This window comes from Vipera berus (assembly GCF_964194415.1).
Source record: "Vipera berus genome assembly, chromosome: 1".
In the NCBI taxonomy this organism is placed as follows: Eukaryota; Metazoa; Chordata; class Lepidosauria; order Squamata; family Viperidae; genus Vipera; species Vipera berus.
The window spans coordinates 350,397,093-350,424,641 of record NC_138202.1 but is presented as its reverse complement, the minus strand read 5'-3'; the positions used below and the strand labels follow the sequence as shown (position 1 = coordinate 350,424,641).

Genomic DNA, 27,549 nt, shown 5'->3' with positions numbered 1-27,549 from the left:
GCATGTTGCCAGGAAATGAGCACAGTGCTCATTAGTTAGGTTGTGACCAGTATAGAAGAAAGGAATTCTCCCCCAAGTATGAGAACTTTGTCTAGTGCCAGCCGTGGCTAACAGCATGGTACGAATTGTTTTACCATAAATTCAGAAATCTGGTGATTCTGCAATTATACCAACTTTGACCCTTGATGGATTGGTTTTCCCCGCCCCCCATGGAATTGTAAAGGTTACAAGTTCTCCTGGACTCATTACTCCGGCTGATAGAGCAGGCGGGTGGGGTGGGCTATGGCCAGGAGGGCCTTTGCCAATTTAGACTGATGTATCTGTTGAAGGGACACGGTGGCTCAGTGGGTTAGGACGCTGAGCTTGTCAATCAGAATGTCGGCAGTTTTGTGGGTCGAATCCCAAATGCCGCGTAGCAGAGTGAGCACGCCTGTTACTCGTCCCAGCTTCTGCCAACCTAGCAGTTCGAAAGCATGTAAAAATGCAAGTAGAAAAATAGGGACCACTACGGTGGGAAGGTAACAGTGTTCCGTGCGCCTTTGGCATCTAGTCATGCCGGCCACATGACCACGGAGACGTCCTCGGACAAGCGCTGGCTCTTCGGCTTTGAAACGGAGATGAGCACTGGCCCCTAGAGTCGGAAACGACTAGCGCGCATGTGCGGGGGAACCTTTACCTTTACCTATATCTGTTGCAGCCTTATGGAAACAGGAGGCCCTCAAGATTGTCTCTTGTGCCTTGTCATCTCTTGTTTGGATTACTATCATTTATTATAGCTATATGAGCCCTCCTTGGAGACCACCCATAAAGTTCAACTGGTGAAAAATGCAGTAGTCCAAATGTGTATGCTAATTACAGCCCCAATGCTTATGCTAAATTACAGCCATTTAACAACCGTTGCTATAGAAGCTTCTTCGGCTACCTTTGTGTTCCCAAGTGCAAATAAAAATGCTGGTTGTCCCTATAAATTCTTGCATGGCTGAGGGCCTGAGCATCTCCAGGTGTGCCTTCCCCATATTGTCTCCGACTATCCAGTCTGCGTGAACAGAGAATATTTGCTGAAGGTTCCTGACTGTTTTGGGAGGTGATTCAAAGAGGTTCCCCTCATTAGGAATCATCTCCCTAGCTAAGAAAGGGTGGCTTCCTAGCCACTTTCAAAGGCTTTTATAAACCTGGCTGCTTCAGAGGGTCTCCAGGGATTATCATTTTTCTACAAAGATACTTGGTGTCTGATTACTTAATATTGTTAGAAATAATTGCTCTTTTATGCTACTACATTACTATGTGGATGACAGAGTCTTTTTAAAGTGGTCCATAAATGCTATAAATAGACACAGTGTATACATGACTTGCTGGAGGGAATATCAGCCCATTTGTACAAGAAACCTGAATAAAAGAATAGTTTCTTATTGGCTTCTGCAAATCTATATGGTGTCATTGATGACTTTGAATTAAGTAGAATATCAGTAATCTTTAAAATCATCTTTTTCCCTGGCTATGTTAAGCTAGTCATTATGGGAAGTATAGTTCAACTGGAAAATATTTTTTTAAAATTTTTTTTAGCGACTTTACAATATTTTCTAAGCAATTGAAAAAAATGGATGTTGAAATATTTTTAATTATTTCCTTTTAAATTAAGTTAAATTATTGAGATGTGACACAATGTCTACATTTGAAAAATATAAAATAAATTAACATGAAAATCAAAAGCTTTATAAATGTAGGCAACCCTACATAAAATGATGTGGATTAAAGGAAGTAGAAATTATTGATGGATAGTATTTCAAATTCAGTCGCTATTGATTACAGTGTTTCGGATGGCTCAAATTTTCCTGAAAATTTGTGCTTTTTAGTATTTATAATTCTAAATAAAATCATCTTTGTTTTACTGTAATAATGTGTTTTTTCTGAGTTCAAATGAAATAGTCGCCTCCACATGTCTTCAGAAGATACATGTGTGTGTGTGTGCATGTCTTCGTTCCTTAGGCTTTAATAGCTTGTAACTTTTATTTTAATATTAAAAACATTTTTAAGCAAATACAGTCTACAAATCTGTATTGTAAAGAATAATAAAAATCTGTATTATTCTTTTCAGTTTTATCTGCCATAAAACTCAACCAGTTATATAAGGAACATTTTATTAAAGAAACAGTATGACTTTACAATCGTATAAAAGCAAATATTTTAATTTTATAACAAATTTCCATTATTTCTCCCAAAATTAAAATTTTCAAATTGTTGTAAAATGTTATATTTCTGATCTCCAAAACAGGAAGATGGAGCTAGTAGAGTGGCAGAACTGTATGTAAAACACCAAAAACTTAAGTAAACATTTAGGTAATTTTTCCTTTTCTATACTGTATGATGGAAATGATTCTTTTTTTAAAAAAGAAATTGTGAATGAACTCAGTTTTTAATCTCTGTTTTTTGGTTACTCTTAATCTTTGTTATAGGTAAAGAATACAGGTAGTCCTCAATTTAGGACCACAATTAGGCCCCAAATTTCTGTTGTTAAGTGAGACATTTTTTTTTAAAGTCTCCCTTTTATTACTTTTCTTGTCACAGTTAAGTGAATCAGTGCAGTTGTTTGTTAGTAACCTGATTGTTAAGTGAATCTGGCTTCCCCATTGCCTTTGCTTGTCAGAAGGTGGTAAAAGGTGGATCTGGTGACCCTGGGACACTGCAACCATCATAAATATGATTCAGTTGCCAAGCATCTGAATTTTGGTCACCTCACCATAGGGATGCTGCAAAGGTTGTAAGTGTGAAAAACGGTTATAAGTCACTTTTTCAGTGCCATTGTAACTTTGGTCACTAAATGAACTGTTATAAGTCGAGGACTAACTATACTCTTGCTAATTATTATGAATAATTTTAGTGAAGGTCGCCATTCCAGAACTGATTCCCATTTGTTTAATGTGAACAAGTTAATTAGAGATTTTACCGTGTTTTCCCAAAAGTAAGACCTATCCTGAAATCCCTAGCCTAATACAAGCCCTACCCCCAAAATAAGTCCTAGTTTGGGGGTGAAGCCCACGCCTAAAAATCAAGCTAGGGTGGTGGTGGAGGAGCTTACCATTGCAGCCAGGCCTCCCATGGATTGACACTTGCCTCGCCGGCCCAGTTCTGAGGCCGAAGGAGCAGCTTCATTCTGCAGCTGAGAATGAAGCTCCGGCCTGCATTTTGCAGTCAGGTCTTTCTAGAAGGCCTCTGCAGCCGAGAACCGAGCTACGGATTGAATCCCTAGCTCAGTTCTTGACTGCAGAGGCCTTGCCGCCACTGCGAGGTGAGTGGAAAAGACACTCCCCCCAAAATGACACCCCCTCCATGTGCCTCTTTTGGAGGCAGAAATTGTGCTCTTTTAAGCATGTTGTAGAAAACGGATGGTAGGGGTGAGTGAAGAAGGACTTTTCAGCTGTTATATTCATGTGAGTAAACACAGCTGTTTTTTAAAAAAAGCTGAGAATCCAAGATCAGAACATGAGCTGCAATTGACAAATTTACATCCTACAGTAGTTTTTCTTTTTTTAAAAAAATTAGTTTCATCTGGTGCAGCCCATTCTTTTATTAACATACATCTGTAGCATTTATACGTAATTACTGAGTTTTAAAAACTATTAACTGTCTGCAGCACAATTCTGAGCATCTACATAGAAAAAAGTTTCATTGTAACAATTGTCCCAAACACTCATGTTTTAAATTTGCATTTTGATAGAATAATGCTATAGTAAGGTATATGAAAGTATGGAGGCAGCTCTTATAGTGTATTTTTAATCATTTTTATTTGTTCACTTGATCTTTTTAAAAAAAAACTATTTTTCTGCATTTATGACCTTAGGTTTTATTGCTTTAAATGCTATTGTGCTCAGTATCCCAGTCAAGCCCCCCCCCCCCCGCAGCTGGATGCTGCAGCTGTTGTTGAGCCAGTTGTCAACTACCTGAATTTTGATCACATGACCCTGAGGATGCTGTGGGGGTCTTAATTGTGAGGATGGGTCATAAGTCACAGTTTTCAACGCCATCATAACTTGCCTAACATTTTGTTGTAAGTTGAGGAGTTACATGTAATGCAGTCTGGGATTTATGTAAAAATAGTAACATTCACTGACAGGCTCCAAGAACTTAGCTTCAGGAAGGTTGCTGCATTATGGATTTTCAAACTATTTCCTGCCAATTTAAAGAATATGCACATGATACAGCAATCAAAAAGTACCTAGTCAGTGGGGAAAACAAACCAGTAAATGCTTGTAATTTTGATGGAAGAGTCTATACTACAACAGGGCGTATCTGTAGAGATTTGTTAATGTCATGATATAAATAAAGGCTAAACTTGGAAGTGGTGTTATATTGCATGGAATATTTTAAGAAAACACTTTGACATGGAACCTGCAATCTTTATAAAATGCCTTCCAAACAAATACTAAATATTTATGACTGCATACAGGGAATTGTTGCTACTTAGTTATAGGGATATGCCCTATAACAGTGGTTTTCAACCTGTAGTCCACAGACCCCGGGGGGGGGGCTGCAATATCGTCACAGGAGGCCCACAAAGGCTTGAAGAAATGTTATTGAAATCTTAAGTTAGGTCTTGGGAGATTTGACTGCTTGCAAGGATTACACTATAAGGCATATAGTAAACTTAAAAACAACTTTTTAATTGGGTTTTAGATTTACTTTTGGGGCTTGAATTTAATTTAATTGTTCTAATTGATTTTGATTTTAATTTTTTGTATTTCATGGTTCCAACTGCCCTGTAAACCGCCCTGAGTCCTACGGGAATAGGGCGGTATACAAATCCAATAAAATAAATAAAGAAAGAAAGAAACTTTCAAGTCTGTACAATGTTAGGACTTATTGCACCAGTATCTCTGTTTTACTTTCTTGCCTGCTAATAAAAAATCAGAAGAGGAGAATGAAGTATAAAATAACTTTTAAATCATTCAAGAGTTAATATGTATGTATTTATCAAATAGCTTGTCCATCTCATAAGTGACTCACCACTACTAAAACTAGTAATTGCCTAGCTTTAAAGAAAATGAGGCATGGCTTATTAGAACAAGGTTGTTATTAACATTACATGCTTAGATTTGTCAAATTTAATTTGCTTCTTTTTTGATAAAATCATTGTAGGAGGCTGTTGAAATAAAAATCTTCATCAGGGTCGCGTCCAAGCTGGGAATAAACAAAATGGAGACTGCTTTAGAAAGAAGGTTGTAGTTTATTGAAGAGCACAGCCAGACAGAAATGAGACTCTGGGAAAGCTGACCACATGGAGCAGGGAGTGGTGGGTTTTTATACCTTCTTGGGCTTTTGTGTTTGGAGTTGTTCCTGTGGCATGAACTTTGACCTGAGGTTCGGTGTGCTTTTTGTGGTATTCTGATGGTGGTGGGTTAATCGTATTATGTCCTAATGGTCATAACCTGCTTCCCTGGGGCTGTGGCTGATGGCTATGTCCTGTGTTGGATTTTTTTTGGGTGAGGGGTTGTTAGTTCTAGGGATCTTTGTCTTTCTAATTCCATCAGCTCCAAGCTTCCTGGTGCCAGTCTTTCTGAAAGGTTTATAATATCTGCATTTCTACAGAGCTGGTTTCTGCCTGGGGAGGGGAGACTTGGGGCTATTAAAAAAACCTGAGCATGCTTTTCTGCCTTTTTAAGATCCTTTGAGGAAATATAATATTCTGCCTTTTCAATATTTCCTTCTCTGGGGTGGGGCTGACTTCCCACAAGGCTTTTGATCTTTTTTTTAATTATTCAACATGAAATAGAATATTACTGGAGTTACAATGAGTGGCATTTAAACATATTTTTATTTAAAAAATAAATTTGATCAGACAACCTTTTTGTAGTAAAGAGGGATGTGTTTAGATTTTTAAAAGCTTTCTTTGCTGATCAAATGCTACGGTGATTGGCAGAACATGCATTAGAGAATATTGCAAAATACTTAACAACTAATTTCAAATTGGGTTTTTATCAATTAATGTTGATCATTCAACATTATCATTCCTTTTAAGACTTTAGGGTGGGATAAAAATATAACATGCATTCACAAGCATGAATAGAAAGAATAACTGTATACTATACAAAAAAAGAAATTGAAGGAAAGGAGGGCAAACCAGTAGAATGAGGAACTGAAATAAGCATACCAACCAGATCCATTCACTTTGTAAAATATGTTTGCCAGGATCATGGATCTGGGATGTAACAGATTAATTTCTGAGAGATATATTAAGCTCCCTGACAACCAATTTGGCTGGCCCATGTGAATCTATTGCAAAGACCAGCTATCTTTGTATCCAAACATAAAAAGTTGGGGCTGGGGCCTTCGTGAGATAGTTTAATCTGTCTTTAAACTCCATGGAATAGGACTGGAAATGGGAAGGGGGGAAAAAAACTACAGGTAGTCCTCGACTTATGACCACAATTGACCCCAGAATTTACGTTGTTAAGTGAGAAACTTGTTAAGTGAGCTTTGTCCCATTTTTCGACTTTTCTCGTCACATTTGTTAAGTGAATCACTGTGATTCTTAAATTAGTAACATGGTTGTTAAGCGAATCTGGCTTCCCTATTGACTTCGTTTGTCAGAAGATCACAAAAGGGGATCACGTGATCCTGGGACACTGCAACCGTCATAAACGTGAACCAGTTGTCAAGAGTCTGTAAATTGCATGACCATGGGGATGCTGCAGGAGTCACAAGTGTGAAAAATGGTCACAAGTCGCTTTTTTCAGTGCTGTTATAACTTTGAACGATTACTAAATGAACTGTTGTAAATCAAGGACTCCCTGTAAATCTTTAAAAAAAAACACCTTGGAAGAATTGGTTTTTAGGGTCCTTTTACCAGGAGGATGGGCTCATGACATAAGGTGGGTTGCACCATATAAGAACTAATAAAAATGTATTTTTGCCAAAGTAGCTTGAGGAGGGCTGAATCCTGCTGAGATTGCAGATCAAAACCCTAAAGCAGAGGCCCCCAACCTTTTGGGCACCAGGGACAAGTTCTGTGGATAGATGTTTTTCCACAGACCAGTTTCGTGTGCTGCCTGCGTCCCGCCGATGGGGGCTGTGCTTGTTTGCAATGCCCACTTTCTGGCATGCCACGGACCGGTGTCGGTCCACGGTCCGGTGTCAGTAATCCCTGCCCTAAAGGGAAGATCTCAAAAGGCTCGCACACCATTAAAAGAAGTAAAAATGTTGCTGAAATGGAGCCTATTAAACTAGTCAGTGAAAAATCCAAAAGAACACAGGCTCGTAAATTCATGGCCTTTGCTGCTGACATGGGCGTATCCTCCGTGTGAGAAAATAAGGTGAGCTGAACTCTTGGCGCAAGAAGGCAAATACAATGCAGTCAATATACTTGAGGTCTGGTGGGATGACTCTTGAAATGCAGCTGTTGTAAAGAGCAGGATGAAAGGGCAGGATTAAATATTGTTATCAGTAGAAACACAGAATAGCCATTTATTTTGAATGAGGTTAAACGTTCAGGGTCAGATGAATAGCATCCTGGGCATTGAAGGAATGCGTGCATTATCATTGAGAACTCTGTAGAATATGTTAAGGGCCAGATAATTGGAAGAGGACTACCTTTAAAGAGCAAAAAAATGGGATATGGGGATGAGGACTGATGATGTTACCTTGTTTGGTAATGAAACGTCTGCACAAAAAATAACACTTAAGCTCACAGAGCCCACAGGGGACCAGTCAGTTTGATATCAGTACCTGAGAAGATTCTAAAGGAGATTTCGAATTGTTGTTAAAAGAATATATAGGGCATCAGTGTGATTATGAGGAAGGAGCATGGATTTTTTTCATGTCGAGGATGGAGAAATCCATATGATAGCATACTTCAGGTAACTGAATGGAAAAGTTCAAGAACTATCCTGTAGCATTTCAGTGGGTAGGACACAGAAATATTACAGGAAGACAAATTCCAGATAAACGTTGAGAATATTTTCCTTGTGGAAGAATGCCTTAACAAGGGGGACCCAGTACCCAGAAAGATAGTAAGTCCCCTTTACTAAGAAGCGCTGAGACATAAATTGGGGGCAGCCATCCATAGATGCTTTCATTTGGATGAAGTAGGGATTGGAGTTTATTTACTTAAGTGACTCCTTACATTTTTCCTGTGATGATATCAGCTGCATAATGATCCTCTCATGCAAATAAACTGAGTTATGCAATAGTATAATTATGCAAAGGTGTAAATCACAGCAGAAACTTAAGTCAAGTGCTTGAGAAGTTTGTTGCATCAAGATCTGGTAAATTGATCTTACATTGTGTTTTAGGTTTGGGTGAACTATACATTTTGCTTTTTGAAAAAGTACATAAATATTTTTACTGGGTAATAAATTGATTTCCTGTCATAGGAAGCAGATTGAGAATTAAGGCTGTAGCTGAGCATTTTAATTAATCATGAGAGCCATAAGAGTATATGGTAATTATTGATGGTTGAGAATTTTAGAATATTTCTTATACATGGGAGTTAAAAGTTTTTAAAGTTATTTGACATCTTTGTATTAAAGATTATTTTATTTTATTAAAGCTTTCCAATGGTAACTACAGATGAAGAGGTTACACTGATTAGGATTTCTTGAACAGAAAAAGAATCATACAATTAAACAGGCTTGATAATTATACAAGAGGAAGGCTTAGGCTAATTAACATTAGGATATTTATACACTAGTATATATAAACAAACATAATACATTACATCTTTTTCTTGTTAGAACATTCAGTGGAATGCTGTAAGCATATATAAAATTCCCTTAAGGCTTCAAAATCAAGGTCAGGTGTATATGTTTAGAAATTTTGGAGGGAAATAAATGTTGATTAAATTTAATCTCTGCAAATCACCCCGTATGTTGATGAACAGCTCTCAGAAAATTCTGGTTATTCAACAATAACATAAGGATATGAAGTCAAGGTCCTCCAGATATAATTGAATGGCAGTTTCCAGAAATCCAAGATATTTTAGTCATTGCTGAATATATTGAGAATTTGAAGTTCAACGATATTGGGAGATGGCCATGTCATACCATTTGTAGTATAGCAGCATAGAGGCAGTTGGATTAATTGAAACTTCTGAAATGTTAAATGTACGCAACATGATTTGCTGAAAATTAAGTAATGCTTGTACTTTTTGTTAAATATATTTTTATTCTTTTGATGAGCATTCCATTGCTCAGAATTATTTTATTTATTTATTTATAATTGAATTTGTATACCGCCCTTCTCCCGAAGGACTCAGGGCGGTGTACAGGGCAGTAAAAGCTTTACATACAAAAGTTAAAATGAAATTAAATTAATTAAGCCCTAACAATAAATAATTAAAAATACCCCAAACCCTTAAAACAGGCCAGCCTGTTCAAATAAACAGGTTTTCAGATCCCGGCAGAAAGAGCGAAGGTCGGGAGCCATCCGGAGGTCAACCGGTAATTGATTCCAAAGGGCTGGCGTGCCCACAGCGAATGCTCTTCCCCTGGGGGCCGCAAGCCGACACTCTGGTTGACGGCACCCTGAGGAGGCCCTCTCTGTGGGAGCGCACAGGTGATCCCGTAAGTAGTCCGGACCCTTGCCATTTAGGGCTTTATAGGTAATCACCAGCACCTTGAATCTCACCCGGATGGCAACTGGAAGCCAATGCAGCTCGCGGAGTAGAGGTGTTACATGGGAGTACCGGGAGACCCCCATCACAACTCGCGCGGCTGCATTCTGCACCAGCTGAAGCCTCCGAGTGGTCCTCAAGGGCAGCCCCATGTACAGAGCATTGCAGTAGTCTATACAGCCATGTGAAATATTACAGGATTATTCTACGGTATGGGGTAGGCACTCAGGAAAGAACTGTTTAAACTTTTACTAATTTACAATATGCATTTAATTAGGCACAAGTTTTGAAAAACTATTAATACATTCTTAAAATTTTAGCACTAACAACATAGCTCCCAGGTGTCCTGAGTAAAATAATTCGTCTTTAATGAAGAAAGCTTGGAATAACCATGGATATTTTTTTTAATTGGGGTACCTTGAGCTATATTTTATATATTTTTTCCTTTATTTTCCATTTTTGTTGTCTACATTGAAATGTTTAGAGATGATGTGTATGTAATTCCAAGAGCTCATTATCACAGAAGGAAAATTGTGTACTAAGAAATTAATTAGGAATTTCAGAGGTCATAAAATAGGTTTACTTCCCCAAATACTAACTGTTCTCCACTTCTCTGAAGGTTCAAATTACTGCCAAATGCCTAAGAAAGAAACAGTGTGACTTAATATTAGGCACAAAATTTATTCTAGGCAGGTGCTTAGTTTTGTCTTCAGATTTGGTATGGAATCCTATACTTTGTATTATAATCTTCAAATAGGTTTCATTCTTCTTCCCCCCCCCAACTTTGAATTACAAATTTGAGGGGGAAACCCCCCCACCCCCACCCTGCTCTTGCTAGTAACCTCTACCATCCCTTTGGGTCTACCAGAAGAGACTTGTTTGGAGCAGGGAATAATAATAATAAGTTGGAAGGGACCTTGGAGGTCATCTAGTCCAACCCCCTGCTCAGGCAGGAAACCCTATACCATTTCAGACAAACGGCTGTCCAGTCTCTTCTTAAAAACTTCCAGTGTTGGAGCATTCACCACTTCTGGAGGCTGGTTGTTCCACTGGTTAATTGTTCTAACTGTGAGGAAGTTTCTCCTCAGTTCTAGGTTGCTTCTCTCCTTGACTAGTTTCCATCCATTGCTTCTTGTCCTGCTTTCAGGTGCTTTGGAGAATAGCTTGACTCCCTCTTCTTTGGGGCAGCCCCTGAGATATTGGAACACTGCTATCATGTCACCCCTCACCCTTCTCTTCATTAAACTACACATACCCAATTCCAGCAACCGTTCCCTATATGTTTTAGGCTTTTCAACCTTTTCACAGATTGTACTACTTTTAGGACATGACAATATTCAAGTACCACCAGTGCTTAGTAAGGTGTCAAAAACTTGATGACTAAAAAAAAGGGGGGTGGGTGGAATTTTGGGTTTTACTGATTAGATTCATTTGTTGTTATAGAAATGGCTAGTTTTATAATACGATGGAAAAGTAAAATGTTGAGGTTCAATGTTAATGCTTCCATCTACTGCAACAGAGGAAGTCTGTTCTTTTTCCCTTCTCCCCCTCACCTTTTTCACTTTTTTCCTCCCCACAGTGTCCTACTATTTGCTTTTGTATTTTTGTATTTTATTCTATAATCTAATAAAATGTTAAAACTGTAGAAAAAAAAGGAAAAAAAGTACCAGTTTTAATTTCTTTGGTGGCTGTTCCTTTGCTGATTCACCTTCCCTTTGCACTGACAAATATGATGAATTTATCCATGTTTATTAATATGTACCACTACCAGCTAGCTCAGGGGTCTTCAAACTTGGCACTTTTAAGACTTCTGGACTTCAACTCCCAGAATTCCTCAGCCATCATGGCTGGATGAGGAATTCTGGGAGTTGAAGTCCACAGGTCTTAAAGTTGCTAAGTTTGTAGATCCCTGAGCTAGCTGGTCAGCCCTTCTTAGCTCTCTTTCCACAGTGTAGTAAGAATGCAACACCACCACCCCTCAGATCCCTTCCCTGTACCCTTAAAGACACAGGAATCAAGTGCAAAGCAAGAAAGGCTCACAAAATAAAGGCATAAACTTTTTTTTCCTTTAAGCTGCCTCAGTTGCAATCTGAGACTGAAAAGCTCCTGCAATTGCAAAAAGCTCTAGCTTTAAAATTAAGCCGGTTTACCTTCAAAGAAAACTTTCTAAAAGCCACAGACGGCCTCAAGATAAGGGGATAAAACTAATTACATTTGTTTAAAGGGATTAAACCTACGGAAGTCAACACTTTGGACTCATTGCTAGACTAAAATACAGACTAAAATATTCCAATAACCAAAGCACACAGTGGAGCCTCTGAATTACAAAACGCTGTAAAAACTGTACAAAAATCCTTATGGTAGCCCAATCAAGCTGCCAGCTGATCCAGAACTAAATAAACCCACCTCCTTTCAGACATGCCGGCTTTTCATCTCATCAGCACTGATTGCATTCTCCTGGCTGGAGAAAACGAACTAGGGGACCTTTTCTTCCAGCAACAGTTGCTGCTGCTTCTTCTCTGTCCCTGTTTCCTCCCTGCTGGCTGACCTCCCCTTCTCTTTCCCTGTTGCCTTTTTTCCCCCTTTCCCCTCCAAACCACCTATTTTTATAGCCTCTCCTCCCCCCACCCCCCTTTTTCTTCAGGTCACCTCCAGCTCTGTGTTACTTCCGGAAGTGCCAGTCATCTGGAGCCCTGCCGGCTCCTGGGGCTTCTGCCAAACCCAGACAGTTCTCCAGCTGCCTCTCCCTCAGGCTTGGGTCGCTTCGGCTTATTCCCCTTCCCTGCTACACTTGGCTAGCAGTTGCATACCACCTGCCATGTGGCAGAGTACCACAGGTAGTATGCGTACCACTGGTTGAAAAGCCCTGCATTAGAGAGAGTCATCTGGTGGGACCCAAGAAGAGGGCCTCTTCTGCTGTTGCACCCACCCTATGATTTTAGAAATCTCTGAAATGCTTTGAGAGATATAGTAAAATTTTTAAGAGGTTGAATTGCAAACATCCCAGGAAAAGTGTAGTAGCTTAGACAAAGTCTACCTGTCATACTATAATCAGATATATTCCACTAGTTTAATAACATTTAAATAAGAATTACTCTACATGTGTAAACGATATTGTCCTAACCTTGCATTTGGGTTTCTTATTTGATAGCTTTTCTAAAGTTACTGAAGTATCCTGGCATGAAAAGGGAAGGCAGACATTGCAAAGGTTGCTTGAACTGGCATTTCTTTATACTATATTTCTCCCAGGGACTGTTGTTCTTTCTTGAAACCAAACTGTGTAGGTATGCAGCGTTAGACAGAATTGCTTATAGCCCTATCCATTTTATGCTGGAATGGGAAAAAAAACCTAGATAAATATATTAGGTGTTTACTTTTTGTGGGTGTTTTTGTAGTTTTCTGCTTGTTTTTAATGCTTAGACTTTCAAAGGCATCATTTAAACATTGTAAGAACCTATTTAATCTTACAGAAGCTCCATCTTGGGTTAAAAATTCAGTAAACATCATTTTCTTTTGACTTGAATACTTAAATGGAGATTTTTTAAAGAAAATACTTTCTTGCTTCTTGCATTCTTCTTGCTTGAATATTACCCTGTACTAAACATTATGAATATTACCTCTGAGCCACTAAGAAAAGTGACTGAGATCTAGGATTGACTGAAGTATGAAATGTATGGTTGGTTATGGTAAAGTCTGTTGCCAATCAAAATGGTAGATAATAAAATTCTCCTGTGAAACAGTGTCCGTATGAAAGAGCCAGGTGTGTTAATTGAAGGACTTGAGTAGATTGACCACATCAGGGGTCCCCAGCCCCCCCCCCCCCCCCGGGTCCATGGCATGCCAGCAACTGGTCCGCACAAACAAAGTCCCATCCGTGGGATGCAGGCAGCACACAAAACCACGCACTCTCCAGTCAGTGGAAAAACCTTTCTCCAATAGAACCGGTTCCTGGTGCCCAAAAGGTTGGGACCTCTAGACCAGATTACAATTTGGAATCTTGTTTTTATATTATTCCTACTGGATCCATAAATGTAATAGTAGAAAACACTAAAGTACAGCATAATGAAAGTTAAAAGGTTTTGGCAAAGGTTTATTTAGTGTAAATTGTAATCATCATCATCCTAGCCATCGTCTATTTACACGTTCCGCATGTTTCCAACCAAGACGGTCCTGAGCTTCCTTTTGCCAATTGGGCCCGCAATATTTGTTGATGTTGTCACTCCATCTGGTTTTAGGTCTCTTTCATGGACGGTTTTATCAAGGGGGACCCATTCTATGACTGCCTTAGTCCACCTGCCATCAGTTCGTCTTACTATGTGACCAGCCCATTTCCATTTCAATTCTTTTACTCTCTTCATGATATTGTATAGTTTTGTTTGTTCTCTAATCCATGGGCAGGTCTTTCTATCTTGTCTTGTGAGGCCGAGTATGTATTTTTCCATTTGCGCTGCTCATATGTTTTGTATCGATTGTGGGCTTAGTGTCCATGTTTCACCAGCATACGTTAGAGCAGGTAGCCCACACACTGATCAAAAACTTTTCATTTTCATTTATTTATGAAAATACATATGAAAGATTCTCCTGAATTGTTCATATGTATTTTCATAAATAAATGCATTTTTAAGCATAATAGATCATCTCCCAGTTTTTTTTTCATAGTCATTTTAAAGAAATTACAGAACTGGGTTTCTCAAGTTCATAATGTTCTTGAATATAAATTAATGAAATATTTCAGTATTTTTGAATGTGATTTGTCAAACCTTTTTATTATCTGCTATTCTCCAATTGATGACTTTGCATGCTGAATGTACTAGAATATTTTTTGCAGAATATTTAATGATCCTAGTTCAGTAATCTTTGATTGGATAACTGTAGCATATCATTTTATATATTGCGGTGTCAGTGATACCATTGTTTTTAAATTTTTCTTTAAATATTTTGAAAAAAGGGAAGATGATTAAAGGAGAAGATTAGATCTATTCTGCATAATATGGGTTTAATGGGACAAACTACTGATCTAACAAATGACAAACATTGATGTTTTCTAATTTGTGTGGCTAATTTTTTATTTTTTTTTATTTTTTTATTTTAATTCCATTTATATCCCGCCCTTCTCCGAAGACTCAGGGCGGCTTTTAAGGCATTAGGGCTGCTTGTAAAATATGGGGAAGGCAGAACAAAGTTTAATTTAATTTATATTTAAATTTAAGTAAGAGTACAAGAAAATAATTAAATAAAGCCAATGCAATTATTCTTTGTATAAAATAATATTTTTCTTCAGGCACATTAAAAATTACCGGCTTGTGGAAATTTGGGGAAAGTCTTTTTGAGGGATGGTGTTCTTTAACCTAAAATCATACGTAGCTCTTAAAATTTCTGCATATTTTATGCTGCGAACATCCTTTTAATGGAAAAACTGTATGTTACTGACACATTCTATGAAATACTATTGTTTTTCCTTTTGTTTTCTAGATGGAATGACTCTTCATTGTTGAATGCATCCTGCCTATTTGCTAGTGTTTACCTGTGGCACCGCCTTGTCTTTTGGGTTGAAGCCACTTTGTGGCAGACTGAATAGTGTATCACAGAATTTCAAAGGAGTTTGACGCAGAGGAGACAGCTGGATCGCATTAGTCCGACATCACAGCCACAATGGTGCTGTCACAGAGGCAACGAGATGAGCTGTGAGTACTAGAGAGCATCAAATGTTAATGTTGACTTTGTCTTCAATCAGCTGCTGCCAGTGGTCACGTTTTATCTTGTTGAATTATCTCCGCTAACCACAAAGCAACAATTGCTAAAGAAAAGTTGGTGGCGATTCATAAGGAACAATGCGCATCAGACTGCTTCCAAATTCTAATATCTGGTTTCATGTGGGGAAGTGGTTAGACATAGGATGGCAAGAGAGGGGGAGCAGCATGTTTTAAAGCAGTGTTAGAATTTAGAATAGAATAGACCTGGAAGGGACCTTGGAGGTCTTCTAGTCCAGCCCCCTGCTCAAGCAGGTGAACCTATACCATTTCAGACAATCTTCTCAAACCTGGACTCACTCTAGATGTGTAAATTGCAGCTTCCAGAATTCTTAATAAAGATCATGCTGCTTCTACCTCAAGAATTCTGGGAATTCATGCACATAAAGTTGGAAGATGTCAAGCTGCCCAATGCTTCCATCTGGAAGCTTGAGGAAATTTGAACCATATTAAGCTTTGCTGGGGTTGTTCATAATAAATGTGAGATAAACACACATTTGGCAAATTACTGTAAGGAATTTATATAATTTGCCAGGGGATGCCCAGTTATGGGCATATAGCCTAGTACACATTCATGCTTAGCTCTTTTTTAACCATGGTTTATTGAACATAATTGGCTGGATACAGAACATGTTCACCCAGAAATAAACTGAGTTAGTGTACTATACTTCAATTACAGAAAAGGACTGGAGGAAAACTTGAGCAAAATAAAGAAATTACTTGAAGGCATAAAGCCAGGGGTCTTCAAACTTGGCCCTTTTATGACTTGTGGACTTCAGCTCCCAGAATTCCTCAGCCAGCATGCCTTGTAAGCTGAGTCTTGCATTACCTATTGACAGAAGAAAATTATGTTGACTAAGTGAGGCATCTTCTATGCTAGAAGTAGTATTAGAGAATTTTCTTCTGAAAACCTGAGAATTGCAGGGCTCCTGAGTAGGTGTGCATTTTAGTAATGCAGTCTTTCACCTTGCTAAACTCTTGTTCTGAATGGTGTTGCGTGCCTACTGTGTTAATATTTGTCAGTGCCGTGCTCACCTGCAGACTTGATTCTTTTATTGTAAGCCATCTCTCTTGAGCTTGATTATGGGTAGAAAGGTGGAGTGCCTGTTTTTAAAAAAATAAAGAATGGAGAACATTGTGGCTACATCACTTCTGTACTTCAGAAGCATTAGTCTAAAGCAGTGTTTTCCAACCTTTTTTGGGCAAAGGCACACTTGTTTCATGAAAAAAATCACGAGGCACTCCACCGTTTTCCGCACCGTTGGTCCTCCCCACGGTCGCTACACAAACGGTCGTAAGTTGAGGATGGCCTGTGTTCTCAAGGGGTTGGACTAGATGACCTCCAAGGTCCCTTCCAACTTATTATTATTATTATTATTATTATTATTATTATTATTATTATTATTATTATTATTATTATTATTATTCTCTTTTATTTTATTTTGGGGCTTTTGTTTGTTTTTGCTGTGAAGGAAAAGGAAAGCTTGCATTTCTTTTTAATTTATCTTTCTGTATTTTCTTTTTTCTCTTCTTTTCTTTCTTCCTTCCTTCCTTCCCTCTCTTCCCTCCCTCTCTTCCCTCCCTCTCTTTTCTTTCTTTATCTTCCTTCCTTCCTTTCTCTCTCCCACTTTCTTTCCCTCCCTCTCAATTTCTTGCTTTCTACTTGTTGTGGAAATTGGAAGCTACTTGCATTTCTTTTTAATTTTTCTTTCTGCATTTTTCTCCTTCATTTATTTTTCTTTCTCTTTCTTTCTTTCTTTCCTTCTTTCTTTTCTCTTTCTTTCTTTTCTCTTTCTTTCTTTCTATCTTTCTTCCTTTCTTTCCTGCCTTTCTCTCTCCCACTTTCTTTCCCTCCCTCTCCCGGTGCCCAGCCAAGGCCGTGCAACAGGCAACAGCCTCCTCAGGGCTCAGCCAGCCAGAACTCACCCTCCCGTCTAGCTCAGCCCGTTCGGTAAAAATGCCGAACGGGCTCAGAAGGCGTTCCCAGGCACTCCGCCGCAGGCCCCAGGCGCCCCGTCGCTCGGAACGGCCCGGCCACTTTAGGTCCAGGTTCCCCGCCGCCCGACTCATCTTCGGCGGCCTCAGAAACGTTGCCGCCGCCGCGGGTCAGGCCCGGCAGACCCGGACCGGCACACCAACATCTCCCGTGGCCTCTGCAAGTTGTTACGGCACCGGGAACTCCCGGTGCCCAGCCGAGGCCGTGCAACAGGCAACAGCCTCCTCAGGGCTCAGCCAGCCAGAACTCACCCTCCCGTCTAGCTCAGCCGCGGGCCACGGCCATCTTCTCCGGAGGGAGGTAAAAAAAAAAATTTCCCACGGCACACCAGGCAACAGCTCGCGGCACACTAGTGTGCCGCGGAACAGCGGTTGAAAAACACTGGTCTAAAGCAGGGGTGTCAAACTAATGGCCCGCGGGCCAGATGCGTCACACCAAATCCGTGCCCATCCCATTGCCGGCAATGGGGAAAAAGTCGCGATATGTCGCGACATGTCACGTGACGTTGTGAGTTTGACCCCCGGTCTAAAGCCATGTAGCATGAATTTATTCAGGCTCCTCTTTCTTTTCCTCATCCACTGCACATCAACTGGGCACATGGATGAGGTTGATCATGTAATGGGAACAGGATCAGAAACTCAGCCTTCCCCTATTTTATGTCTTCAGGATGTCTTATGTCTTCAAGGTGCATTGGGCTTCCACCACCAAGCTGCCTCTGCGCCCGAAGAAGTGATGCCGACTATTGCATAGTATTGCAGTGCCACCTCAGGGGCATTACAGTGTCACATTTAATTCATCACATTACACCAACATTATCTTAATCATCCTTTTGATGAATAGCTCACAAAATTTCTAAAAGTATTTTTAACATGAGTCCTTAGGGAGAAGGGTGGCATATAAATTTAATAAATCCTAATAAATCCTAAATGTTTGAGAATGGATAGCTCTGTTTAACATAGTACCTATGTGTCGGCTTCTTCTATCTTAATATGGTCCAGATATGTAGGACTATAACTATTATAATGCTCAATCAGCTTGACCTTTAGCCAACACATCGGGCGAAGGTAAGGATTATAACTAAAAATGGTGTTACATGCTGTTCATACTGTCACATAATTCTATACTTGAAGCGGCTTACAAAAAGGGAAACTTTGTTTGCTGCCAAGAGGACAACAAAGGGGGTGCCAGGGGGAATGATTTAATGGAAAGACTTTCTGAATTGGGACAGTACTATTGAGAAGGCATTGGACAGTCCTCCAGCTTAATAAATATGGCAGAACATGCTCAGATGACATTCCGCTGACTTCCAAAATTGGCATGCTGCCTATAAAAGGTCTGACTCCTATAGACTGAATTCACTGGTGTTTCAGAGGCAGAGAGCATCTTCAGGTAATATTAATAGATGTGTTGGAGGGTGTTTTGAACGTTATCTTGGAAGACCTTGGGCCCTAAGCTGTTTAAAGTTTAGTAGATCATTGTTGGCATCTTAAATTGAACATGGAGAGTTAATCTGGTTGTTCTAAGATGGCAGATTCAGTAGGCATGTATGTTTGAGGGAGAGCTTTCCAGCAAGTTCTGGATTCACCAAGGCAGTTTTATCAATAAGGATGTTATTTCTTGGCAAAAATATTGCAGTATACAATGAAGAAAACCGTTCTGCTAGCTAGCTTGATGACTCAGCCTTCCACCCTTCCGAGGTCGGTAAAATCAGGACCCAGATTGTTGGGGGCAAGATGCTGACATTGTAAATGGATCAGAGGGTGCTGTAAAGCATTATGGAGTGATATATACGTGCTATTGCTATTGATGGTCCCTCAGTAGTAATCAAAGGGTTAGTTGTTGGTCAGTTAACTGCTGATCAGGTTGCTGTCTTGGTTCAGTAAACCAAGTAATGCTATGCCCTTTTTCATTTTGGTCACCGCCTGCCTGCAATCATAGCCCTTTTTGAGAATCAGTGTCTCTTGCCCTTATTACTGCAGTCTTCTTGTACCAGCTTTTACCAGCAGATCGTTTGGAATAGAACCTTCTTCTTTAGACTGTAGAACAGACATGTCAAACCCGCGAAGCCATCCTGGAAACAGTGAGGGAACGGCCCCCACTGCCTTGGCCCTGGCCCAGAGACCCTCCTTCTGCCAGAGACCCTCAGATCTGTCCCACTCCTGCCCAGGCCCCCATAGGCACCCTTGATGCGAACGATGTAGAGCTGGCCACGCCCACCCAGTAGGCCATACGCACTTTAGCCACGCCCACCCTGGCCATACCCACCCGGCCCCTTGAGGGCAACCGCAGTGCTGATGCGGCCCTCAATGAAATTGAGTTTTGACACCCCTGCTATAGAATAACAATGCACACCGCAAATAGATGATTGGTTGGAATAATAGTTGCATTTATTTTATGCTTCCTAGAGTGGGAGGAACCCAGAAGGGGCCAAAATTGCATTTATATTACCTTGATTTTTTAAAAGTCTGTTTAACCAAAATCTGATTAATATAAAACTGCCGTATGACTTTTTCTGGGCAGGAAAATCATAAAGTAATCTAATTGCCAAGAATTAGCAGCTTTTAGAATCATAATGCTACAATTGTATATCAGGATCTGTCGATAGTGCATAGATAATCCTAGTGCATATGGATGGAAAAGTTCTCTTTGCAAAAAGCTTAGATAGGGCTTCAGAATCAGGACCAGCACTACATTGATCCTGGATATAAACAGATCTCTTAGGTCAGGAGTCCCCAACCCCCACTCCATGGACCAGTACCAGGCCACGGCTTGCCAGGAACCGGTCCGTACAAACAAGCAAACCCCCCATCAGTGGAATGCAGGCAGCACACAAAACCACAGACCCTCTGGTCTGTGGAAAAATCTCTCCGCAGAACCGGTCACTAGTGCCCAAAAGGTTGAAGACTTCTGTCTTAGGTCTGATGTTGCAAGTGTCAACTCTACAATCTGGTTCCGCCCCGAGGTCCCGGGAGTGAGGATGTGCAGCCTCCTGAGCTCCGGCTGGTGTACTTGAATGCCAGGTCGGTCGTTAACAAAGCTCCTCTCGTCCGTGACTTGGTCGAGGGTGAGCAGGCGGACCTGGCTTGCATCACGGAGACTTGGTTGGGCCCAGAGGGCGGCATTCCTCTGGTTGATCTTTGCCCACCAGGTTTCCGGGTGCTGCACCGGCCTCGGGCTCAGGGTAGGGGTGGGGGAGTGGCTGTTGTTATGAGGGAGACCTTGTGTCCACGGGAGGCCACCGTTCCCCAGATAGTCGGGTGTGAGTCTCTCTTTTTGAGATGCGGCCCTGGTGCGCAGTTGGGCTTGCTGCTGGTGTACCTTTCGCCTAGTCACGCAGCAGCAGCCCTGCCTGAGCTTCTCGATGTCCTCTCTGGGTTGGTGATTGAGTTCCCGAAACTTATAGTTTTGGGGGACTTCAATCTACCATCTCTGGGAGGATCATCCGAGTTGGCTCGGGAGTTCATGGCTTCCATGACGGCCATGGACCTGACGCAAGTAATTTTGGGACCGACTCATGAGGGAGGCCACACCCTTGACTTAGTTTTTTTATCTGGACGGTGGTTAGATGATCTTGGTGGGGGCTCCCCAATTGTTATGCCCCTGTCATGGACCGATCATCATCTCCTGCGGCTGGTCTTCCGTTTTGCCACCCCCCGCCGTGGGTGTGTGGAACCTATTAAATGGTACCGCCCCAGACGCTTAATGGATCCCCAGTGGTTCCAGGCGGCGCTGGGGTCCCCACCTGCCTCCCTTGCTCACAGCTCGGCAGATACCTTAGTGGAAGCCTGGGAAAGGGCAGCCACTGAGGCTCTTGACCGAGTTGTACCCCTGCGGCCCCTGACCCGGTGCAGATCCTGTCGAGCCCCATGGTTTTCCGTGGAGCTCCGGGAGATGAAGCGTCGGAGACGGGGCCTAGAGAGCGGTTGGAGATCCAGCCGATCCGAATCCGATCGATTGCGACTAAGAACCTATACTAGGTCTTATCTCGCTGCGATAAGGGAGGCGAGGTCTAACCACTTCGCCGCCCTTATCGCGTCCGCAGATAATCGCCCGGCCGCCCTGTTTAGGGTGACTCGCTCCCTCCTGAATCAGGAGGTGAGGGAGGATCCCTTGCAGGGTCGTGCCGAGGAGTTTAACCAGCATCTGTCGGACAAAATCGCTCGGATTCGGACCGGTCTGGACTCTGACTGGGCAGAGTCTGTCGAGCAGGACACGGGTGGTCTTGTCGATATCACCTGGGAGGAGTTTGATTATGTGACTCCGGAGGAAGTGGACAGGATCATGGGGAGGCTGAGCACCACCACATGTTTATTGGACCCGTGCCCTTCCTGGCTGGTTTATGCAGCCCGGGAGAGGACACGTAGCTGGTTCCAGGCAGTTATATCGGCCTCTTTGAGTGAGGGTAGCTTCCCCGCCGTCTTGAAAGAGGCGGTGGTGAGGCCTCTCCTCAAGAAGCCTGCCTTGGACCCAGCTATATTGAACAACTTTCGTCCTGTCTCCAACCTTCGCTTTCTTGCGAAGGTTGTTGAGAGTGTGGTGGCACATCGGCTCCCTCTGGTCCTGGATGAAGCGGATTATCTAGACCCGTGCCAATCGGGTTTCAGGCCCGGGTACAGCACGGAGACGGCATTGGTCGTGCTGGTGAATGATCTCTGGAGGGCTCGGGACAGGGGGCATTCCTCTGTTCTGGTCCTATTAGACCTCTCAGCGGCTTTCGATACCATCGACCATGGTATCTTGCTGCGGCGTCTCCGGGGGTTGGGAGTGGGAGGCACGGTTTTGCAGTGGTTCTCCTCCTATCTCCGGGGACGCTCGCAGTCGGTGTTGGCAGGAGGGCAGAGGTCGACCGCGAGGTCTCTCATTTGTGGAGTTCCTCAGGGATCGGTCCTCTCGCCTCTCCTGTTCAACATCTATATGAAACCGCTGGGTGAGATCATTCGTGGTTTTGGAGTTGGGTATCATCAGTATGCTGATGATACCCAGCTTTTCTTTTCGACCCCAAACCACCCCAGTGATGCCCTCACCGTGATGTCCCGTTGCCTGGAGGCGGTTCGGGTCTGGATGGGGAGGAACAGACTTCAACTCAACCCCGACAAGACCGAGTGGCTTTGCATACCTTCATCCCGGGTTTATTCGGACATTCCACCTCTCGTTATGGGGGGCGAATTATTACCCCCCGTAGATAGGGCTCGCAACTTGGGAGTCCTAGATTCACGGCTCACCCTGGAAGACCATATAGGAGCTGTGACTAGGGGGGCTTTCGCCCAGGTTCGCCTGGTGCGCCAGTTGCGGCCCTATCTAAGCCGGGATGATCTATGCACGGTCACTCACGCGCTCGTGACCTCACGACTAGACTACTGCAACGCTCTCTACATGGGGCTGCCCTTGAGGACCACCCGGAAGCTCCAACTGGCACAGAATGCAGCCGCGAGAGTTGTGTTGGGAGTTTCCCGATACTCCCATGTCACACCTCTGCTCCGTGAGCTGCATTGGCTGCCAGTTGTCTTCCGGGTGAGATTCAAGGTACTAGTTATGGTATTTAAAGCCCTACATGGCAGGGGGCCGGAGTACCTTAGGGAACACCTGCTGCCGGCGTCAACTTCCCTTCGCCCTGTGCGTTCCCACAGAGAGGGACTCCTCAGGGTGCCACCGGTCAGAGAATGTAGACTGGTGGCCCCCAGGGGGAGATCTTTCTCTGTGGGCGCTCCGGAGCTATGGAACCAGTTACCGGTTGAGCTCCGGACGGCGCCGGATCTTCGCTCCTTTCGCCGCGATCTGAAAACATACCTGTTCGAACAAGCCGGCCTGGCCTGAGGGTGGGATTGCTGGGGTTTTTATTATCATTTTATTGGGGGTTTTATTAATGTATTTATTGTTTTTTATGGGCATGTATTTAATAACTTTTTAATTTTTGTAACTTTATGTTTTATTCTTGCCCTGTACACCGCCCTGAGTCCTTCGGGAGAAGGGCGGTATAGAAATATTAATAAACTAAACTAAACTACAATGATTCTGGCCACAGCCATTTTGCTCATTCTCGATTGCCACAAGAATGGGAGGGGGTGCGGTGGATTTCTACTAGTCTAAACATTTTACTGTCCTGTGGGAGCCAAGGTCATTTCTGCCAGTTAGTGGGGGGCGTGGGGATTTAGCCCGCCAAACTATTCTATTGGGGAATGTCATAGTAGTGGGGAAGGAAGTTCACCTTTGTAATATAGTTTCTCTCTGAAGGGATCTTCAGACTTGGTTTCACTTTTGACCATGCCGATACTATGTAACCAAGAAACATGTTCTTTGAGGAATTTTCAAGCCTCGGGAGTTCTGATTTGTTTGGTCTTGTTTATCGGAACCTTGACCACATGATCTTTGCATCTGGAATAAGACAAAATTGCAAAATAGATATTTCAGATCAGCTCTGGCTTTATATCAGTTAGTTGTGCTGTAAGAAAATGATGTAAGAGATTACTTAGATGGGGAGGGCCCTAAAACTAATCTCAGTTATCAAGAAAAAGTACAGTGCCAGAGCTGCTGTTTGGGAATACTTGGATTGCATCTTGCTTGCCTCTGTGTCTCATTAATAAGCTACTTGAATTGGAAGCGTCGCCCTCTACAGATAGTCCTCAACTTAACAAAAGTTCATTTAGTGACCACTCAAAGTTACAACAGCACTGAATAGAATGACTTACGACTGGTTTTCACACTGACCACCATTATATACTGTATATGACAGTGTCACAGTGTCCCGGAGCCACGTGATCACCTTTTGCAATCTTCTGACAAGCAAAAGTCAATGGGGAAGCCAGATTCACCTAACAACTGCATTACTAAGTTAACAACTACAGTGATTCACTTCACAACTGTGGCAAGGAGGGTCATAAAATGAGGCACAATTCGCTTAGCAGCAGATATTTGGGGTCCATTATCTTCGTACGTCGAGGGTTACCTGTGTACCATCATTCTTTTAAAACCCGATTTAAGTTTTTGTTGAGCGATTTTCATCCAGTCCATATTTAATTGCAGAATTAATTCAGGATTTCCATTTGCCCCTATGGGATTTTTTTTTAAAGAAGATGTGTGGCTGAATGTTATGGATGTATGCAATCTTAACTCCTGGTTCTCTGCCACCCCCTTATAATTACTGACTTGTAGATTTTTTAAAAATTTATTACTTTTTTTTAATGCGACCCATCTCCACTAAAAGGTTAAAATGACTAGGAAGTCTACAATTCCTCCCTCCACAGAATAGAAATTAGACATGTATCTAACACTCCTAACTCTGCCAAGCAGTCTAGGATGACAGAAGAAACAGTTATGTCGGAAACCCCTGGCAAGTTCAGTCAAAGACTTTGATTTCCTTGCTTCTCTGGCAAAATAATTGCTGTTACTACTAATAAATACACTGTAAGGTAAGTTTTATGTTGTACAGAGTATGGCAGATGTACACACAGATCGTAATGAGTCGTGATTTCCATTTCAAAACAAAAGGAGACAAGTTTTTTCTCCATGTTGCTTCTGGCAGAACCAGTATAGGAGGTAACATAGGTTGGGGAGTATTCAAAATTCCTGTGATGTTAATCTCTGAACAAACTCTCTCTGTTTAGAAATCGAGCGATAGCAGATTATCTTCGTTCTAACGGCTATGAAGAGGCATACTCTGTTTTTAAAAAGGAGGCAGAGCTTGATGTGGTGAGTAAATTTCACATATTCCAGTTAGGGGATGATTCTCTTACCAGTGGTCCCATAGTGTCAGCAGTCCCCTTAGTACAGTATAATGTCCGATAGTATAATTCTTAGCATTAATGATGAATTTAACCAGATTTTGAAAGTTATAGCTGATGTTGATAGATTCTGGGCAGGCTTTGTTGAAATAATATTCCTCATCTTGAGGCAGAATAGATAAGGGCATTTAAAATACGTGTTATAGCAGTTTTCATTTATTTAAATAATCAAACGAATTGGAAGAATAATGTGAAAACTGTACTATAAGATAAAAAAATAAACAATTAAACCAACTAGACGAGAGTTATAGAATGGGAAAGATTAACATGACCAAATAGGTGTTTTTAGACAGTGTCTAAAATAGGAATGATCAAGGATGTTTGTACTATTGTAAAATGGAACTTCCATATTGAAACGTTCTCATATCCCTTTGTTTCAGATACTAGACAAAAAAGCAAGGAAAAATGTTTAGCTACTTCCAGTGTAATATAACTGGCTACCTTTGGTTTTAGTCTAGTTCAACACTTTTTCCCCCAATCAACTTTACTGCAAAATCTCATAATATTGGAGCTGTATCATTACAGAGGATAAGGTATAGATTTATCTGGGACATTTCAATACAATTCCCAGTATTCTTTAAAACTTTTATTTTATTGCTGTTTCCAGGAGAAAACAGCAAAGCTCGTTTGTCAGCTCTCTATATCTTCATTTGCTTTTTTGCTTTTTAATGAAAAGATTGTAAGTAGTTATTGAAATGTGAATTTCTTCACCAGTTGTCCAGTTTTTCTTTAAAATGCAAAACAATACTAACTAAGCTGTCCGTTAATTTCTGTACTTAATGGGTGATCATTTAAAAAAAAATCTTTTTCTCTTTTCCACTACTTTACATTAGAAAGAAATTTATAATCCAGCCCACATCTTCACAGGACTTCATTCAATATGGATGTTGTTGTTGTTAGCTGCGAAGTTGTGTCCGACCCATCGCAACCCTATGGACAATGTTCCTCCAGGCCTTCCTGTCCTCTACCATCTTCTGGAGTCCATTTAAGCTCACGCCTACTGCTTCAGTGACTCCATCCAGCCATCTCATTCTCTGTCGTCCCCTTCTTCTCTTGCCCTCATCCTTTCCCAGCATTAGGCTCTTCTCCAGTGAGTCCTTCCTTCTCATTAGGTGGCCAAAATATTTGAGTTTTAGCTTCAGGATCTGGCCTTCTAAAGAGCAGTCAGGGTTGATCTCTAGGACTGACCGGTTTGATCGCCTTGCAGTCCAAGGGACTCGGAAGAGTCTTCTCCAGCACCATAGTTCAAAGGCCTCAATTCTTTGGTGCTCAGCTTTTCTTAGGTCCAACTTTCGCAGCCATACATTGCAACTGGGAAGACCATAGCCTTGACTATATGCACTTTTGTTGACAGGGTGATGTCTCTGCTTTTTAGTGTGCTGTCTAGGTTTGCCATGGCTTTCCTCCCCAGAAGCAAGCGTCTTTTAATTTTTGGCTACAGTCCCCATCTGCAGTGATCTTGGAGCCCAGTTGCCTTTTGGAAAAAGCAAATTTGGGACAACCATGACCTGCATGATTGAGACTCTCCATAGACATTTGTTCATTCATGCCTTTGTGCACTTCTCCAGTGAGTCCTTCCTTCTCATTAGGTGGCCAAAGTATTTGAGTTTTAGCTTCAGGATCTGGCCTTCTAAAGAGCAGTCAGGGTTGATCTCCTCTAGGACTGACCAGTTTGATCATGGATAGTTCTGTCCATATTAACATGTTTGGAAATCAGAGTTGCTCTGATCAGTTAAATGAGCAGCATGTAAATGTAACAAATAAAATAAACAAAATGTTTTATCCTTAACAGTGAAAGTTAAAAGATGATTTTTCTAGTTTTTTTGTTTGTTTAAAGATTTGAGTATAAAATGGTTTCCTCAGTGGTTTGATTCATTCTTCAAATGACAGTTGGATTAGTTTAATTGTTGCACATTAGTGGCTTATGGCATTGACTACTCATTAATTTTAGAATGACAAATATAAAATTCTGATAGAGAATATTTTTGTACACAACTGATAGATTTGTTGGAGCATCACCTGTTTTTGCTTTTTTCAAAACAATTTGTAAAGATGCAAAGAAAATTAGCATGGGAAGATATAAATTTTCTAATTATTTATAAGTTCTGTTTTCTATCATTAATGATAAACAGTTTCAGGCTCTTCTCTGAGCAATTTCAGTCAGTAGAACTGGGTTATCTTTAAATTAATATTACTTTTGCCTGTGGAATGTGAAGATCTTATATTCGGTTGTCTGCTTCCCATTTCATCTGTTCCTCTTGGCCTTTGTGGAAGATTATAAACTGAAGAAGTTACAGTATTACATTAATCATAGCAGAAAAGGTTGTTGTTGTTGTTGTTAGTTGCGAAGTCGTGTCCGACCCATTGCGACCCCATAGACAACGTTCCTCTAGGCCTTCCTGTCCTCTACCATCTTCTGGA

General features: G+C 41.4%; 1 protein-coding gene across 3 annotated transcripts in view; it reads left to right on the top strand.

Annotated features, from left to right (window-relative positions):
- Positions 1-27,549, top strand: part of PAFAH1B1 (platelet activating factor acetylhydrolase 1b regulatory subunit 1) — a 66,836-nt gene that overhangs the window by 13,949 nt on the left and 25,338 nt on the right. For 2 of the 3 annotated variants that reach the window (XM_081346609.1, XM_081346610.1), the window contains exons 2-3: positions 15,077-15,288; positions 24,952-25,036. In XM_081346609.1, coding sequence (XP_081202735.1) covers positions 15,257-15,288; positions 24,952-25,036 — 117 coding nt within the window. In that variant the 5' untranslated portion in view covers positions 15,077-15,256. Of the gene's footprint in view, positions 1-5,268; positions 5,288-15,076; positions 15,289-24,951; positions 25,037-27,549 lie in introns of those variants that run through there. The other variant, XM_081346611.1, reaches the window with a different exon arrangement.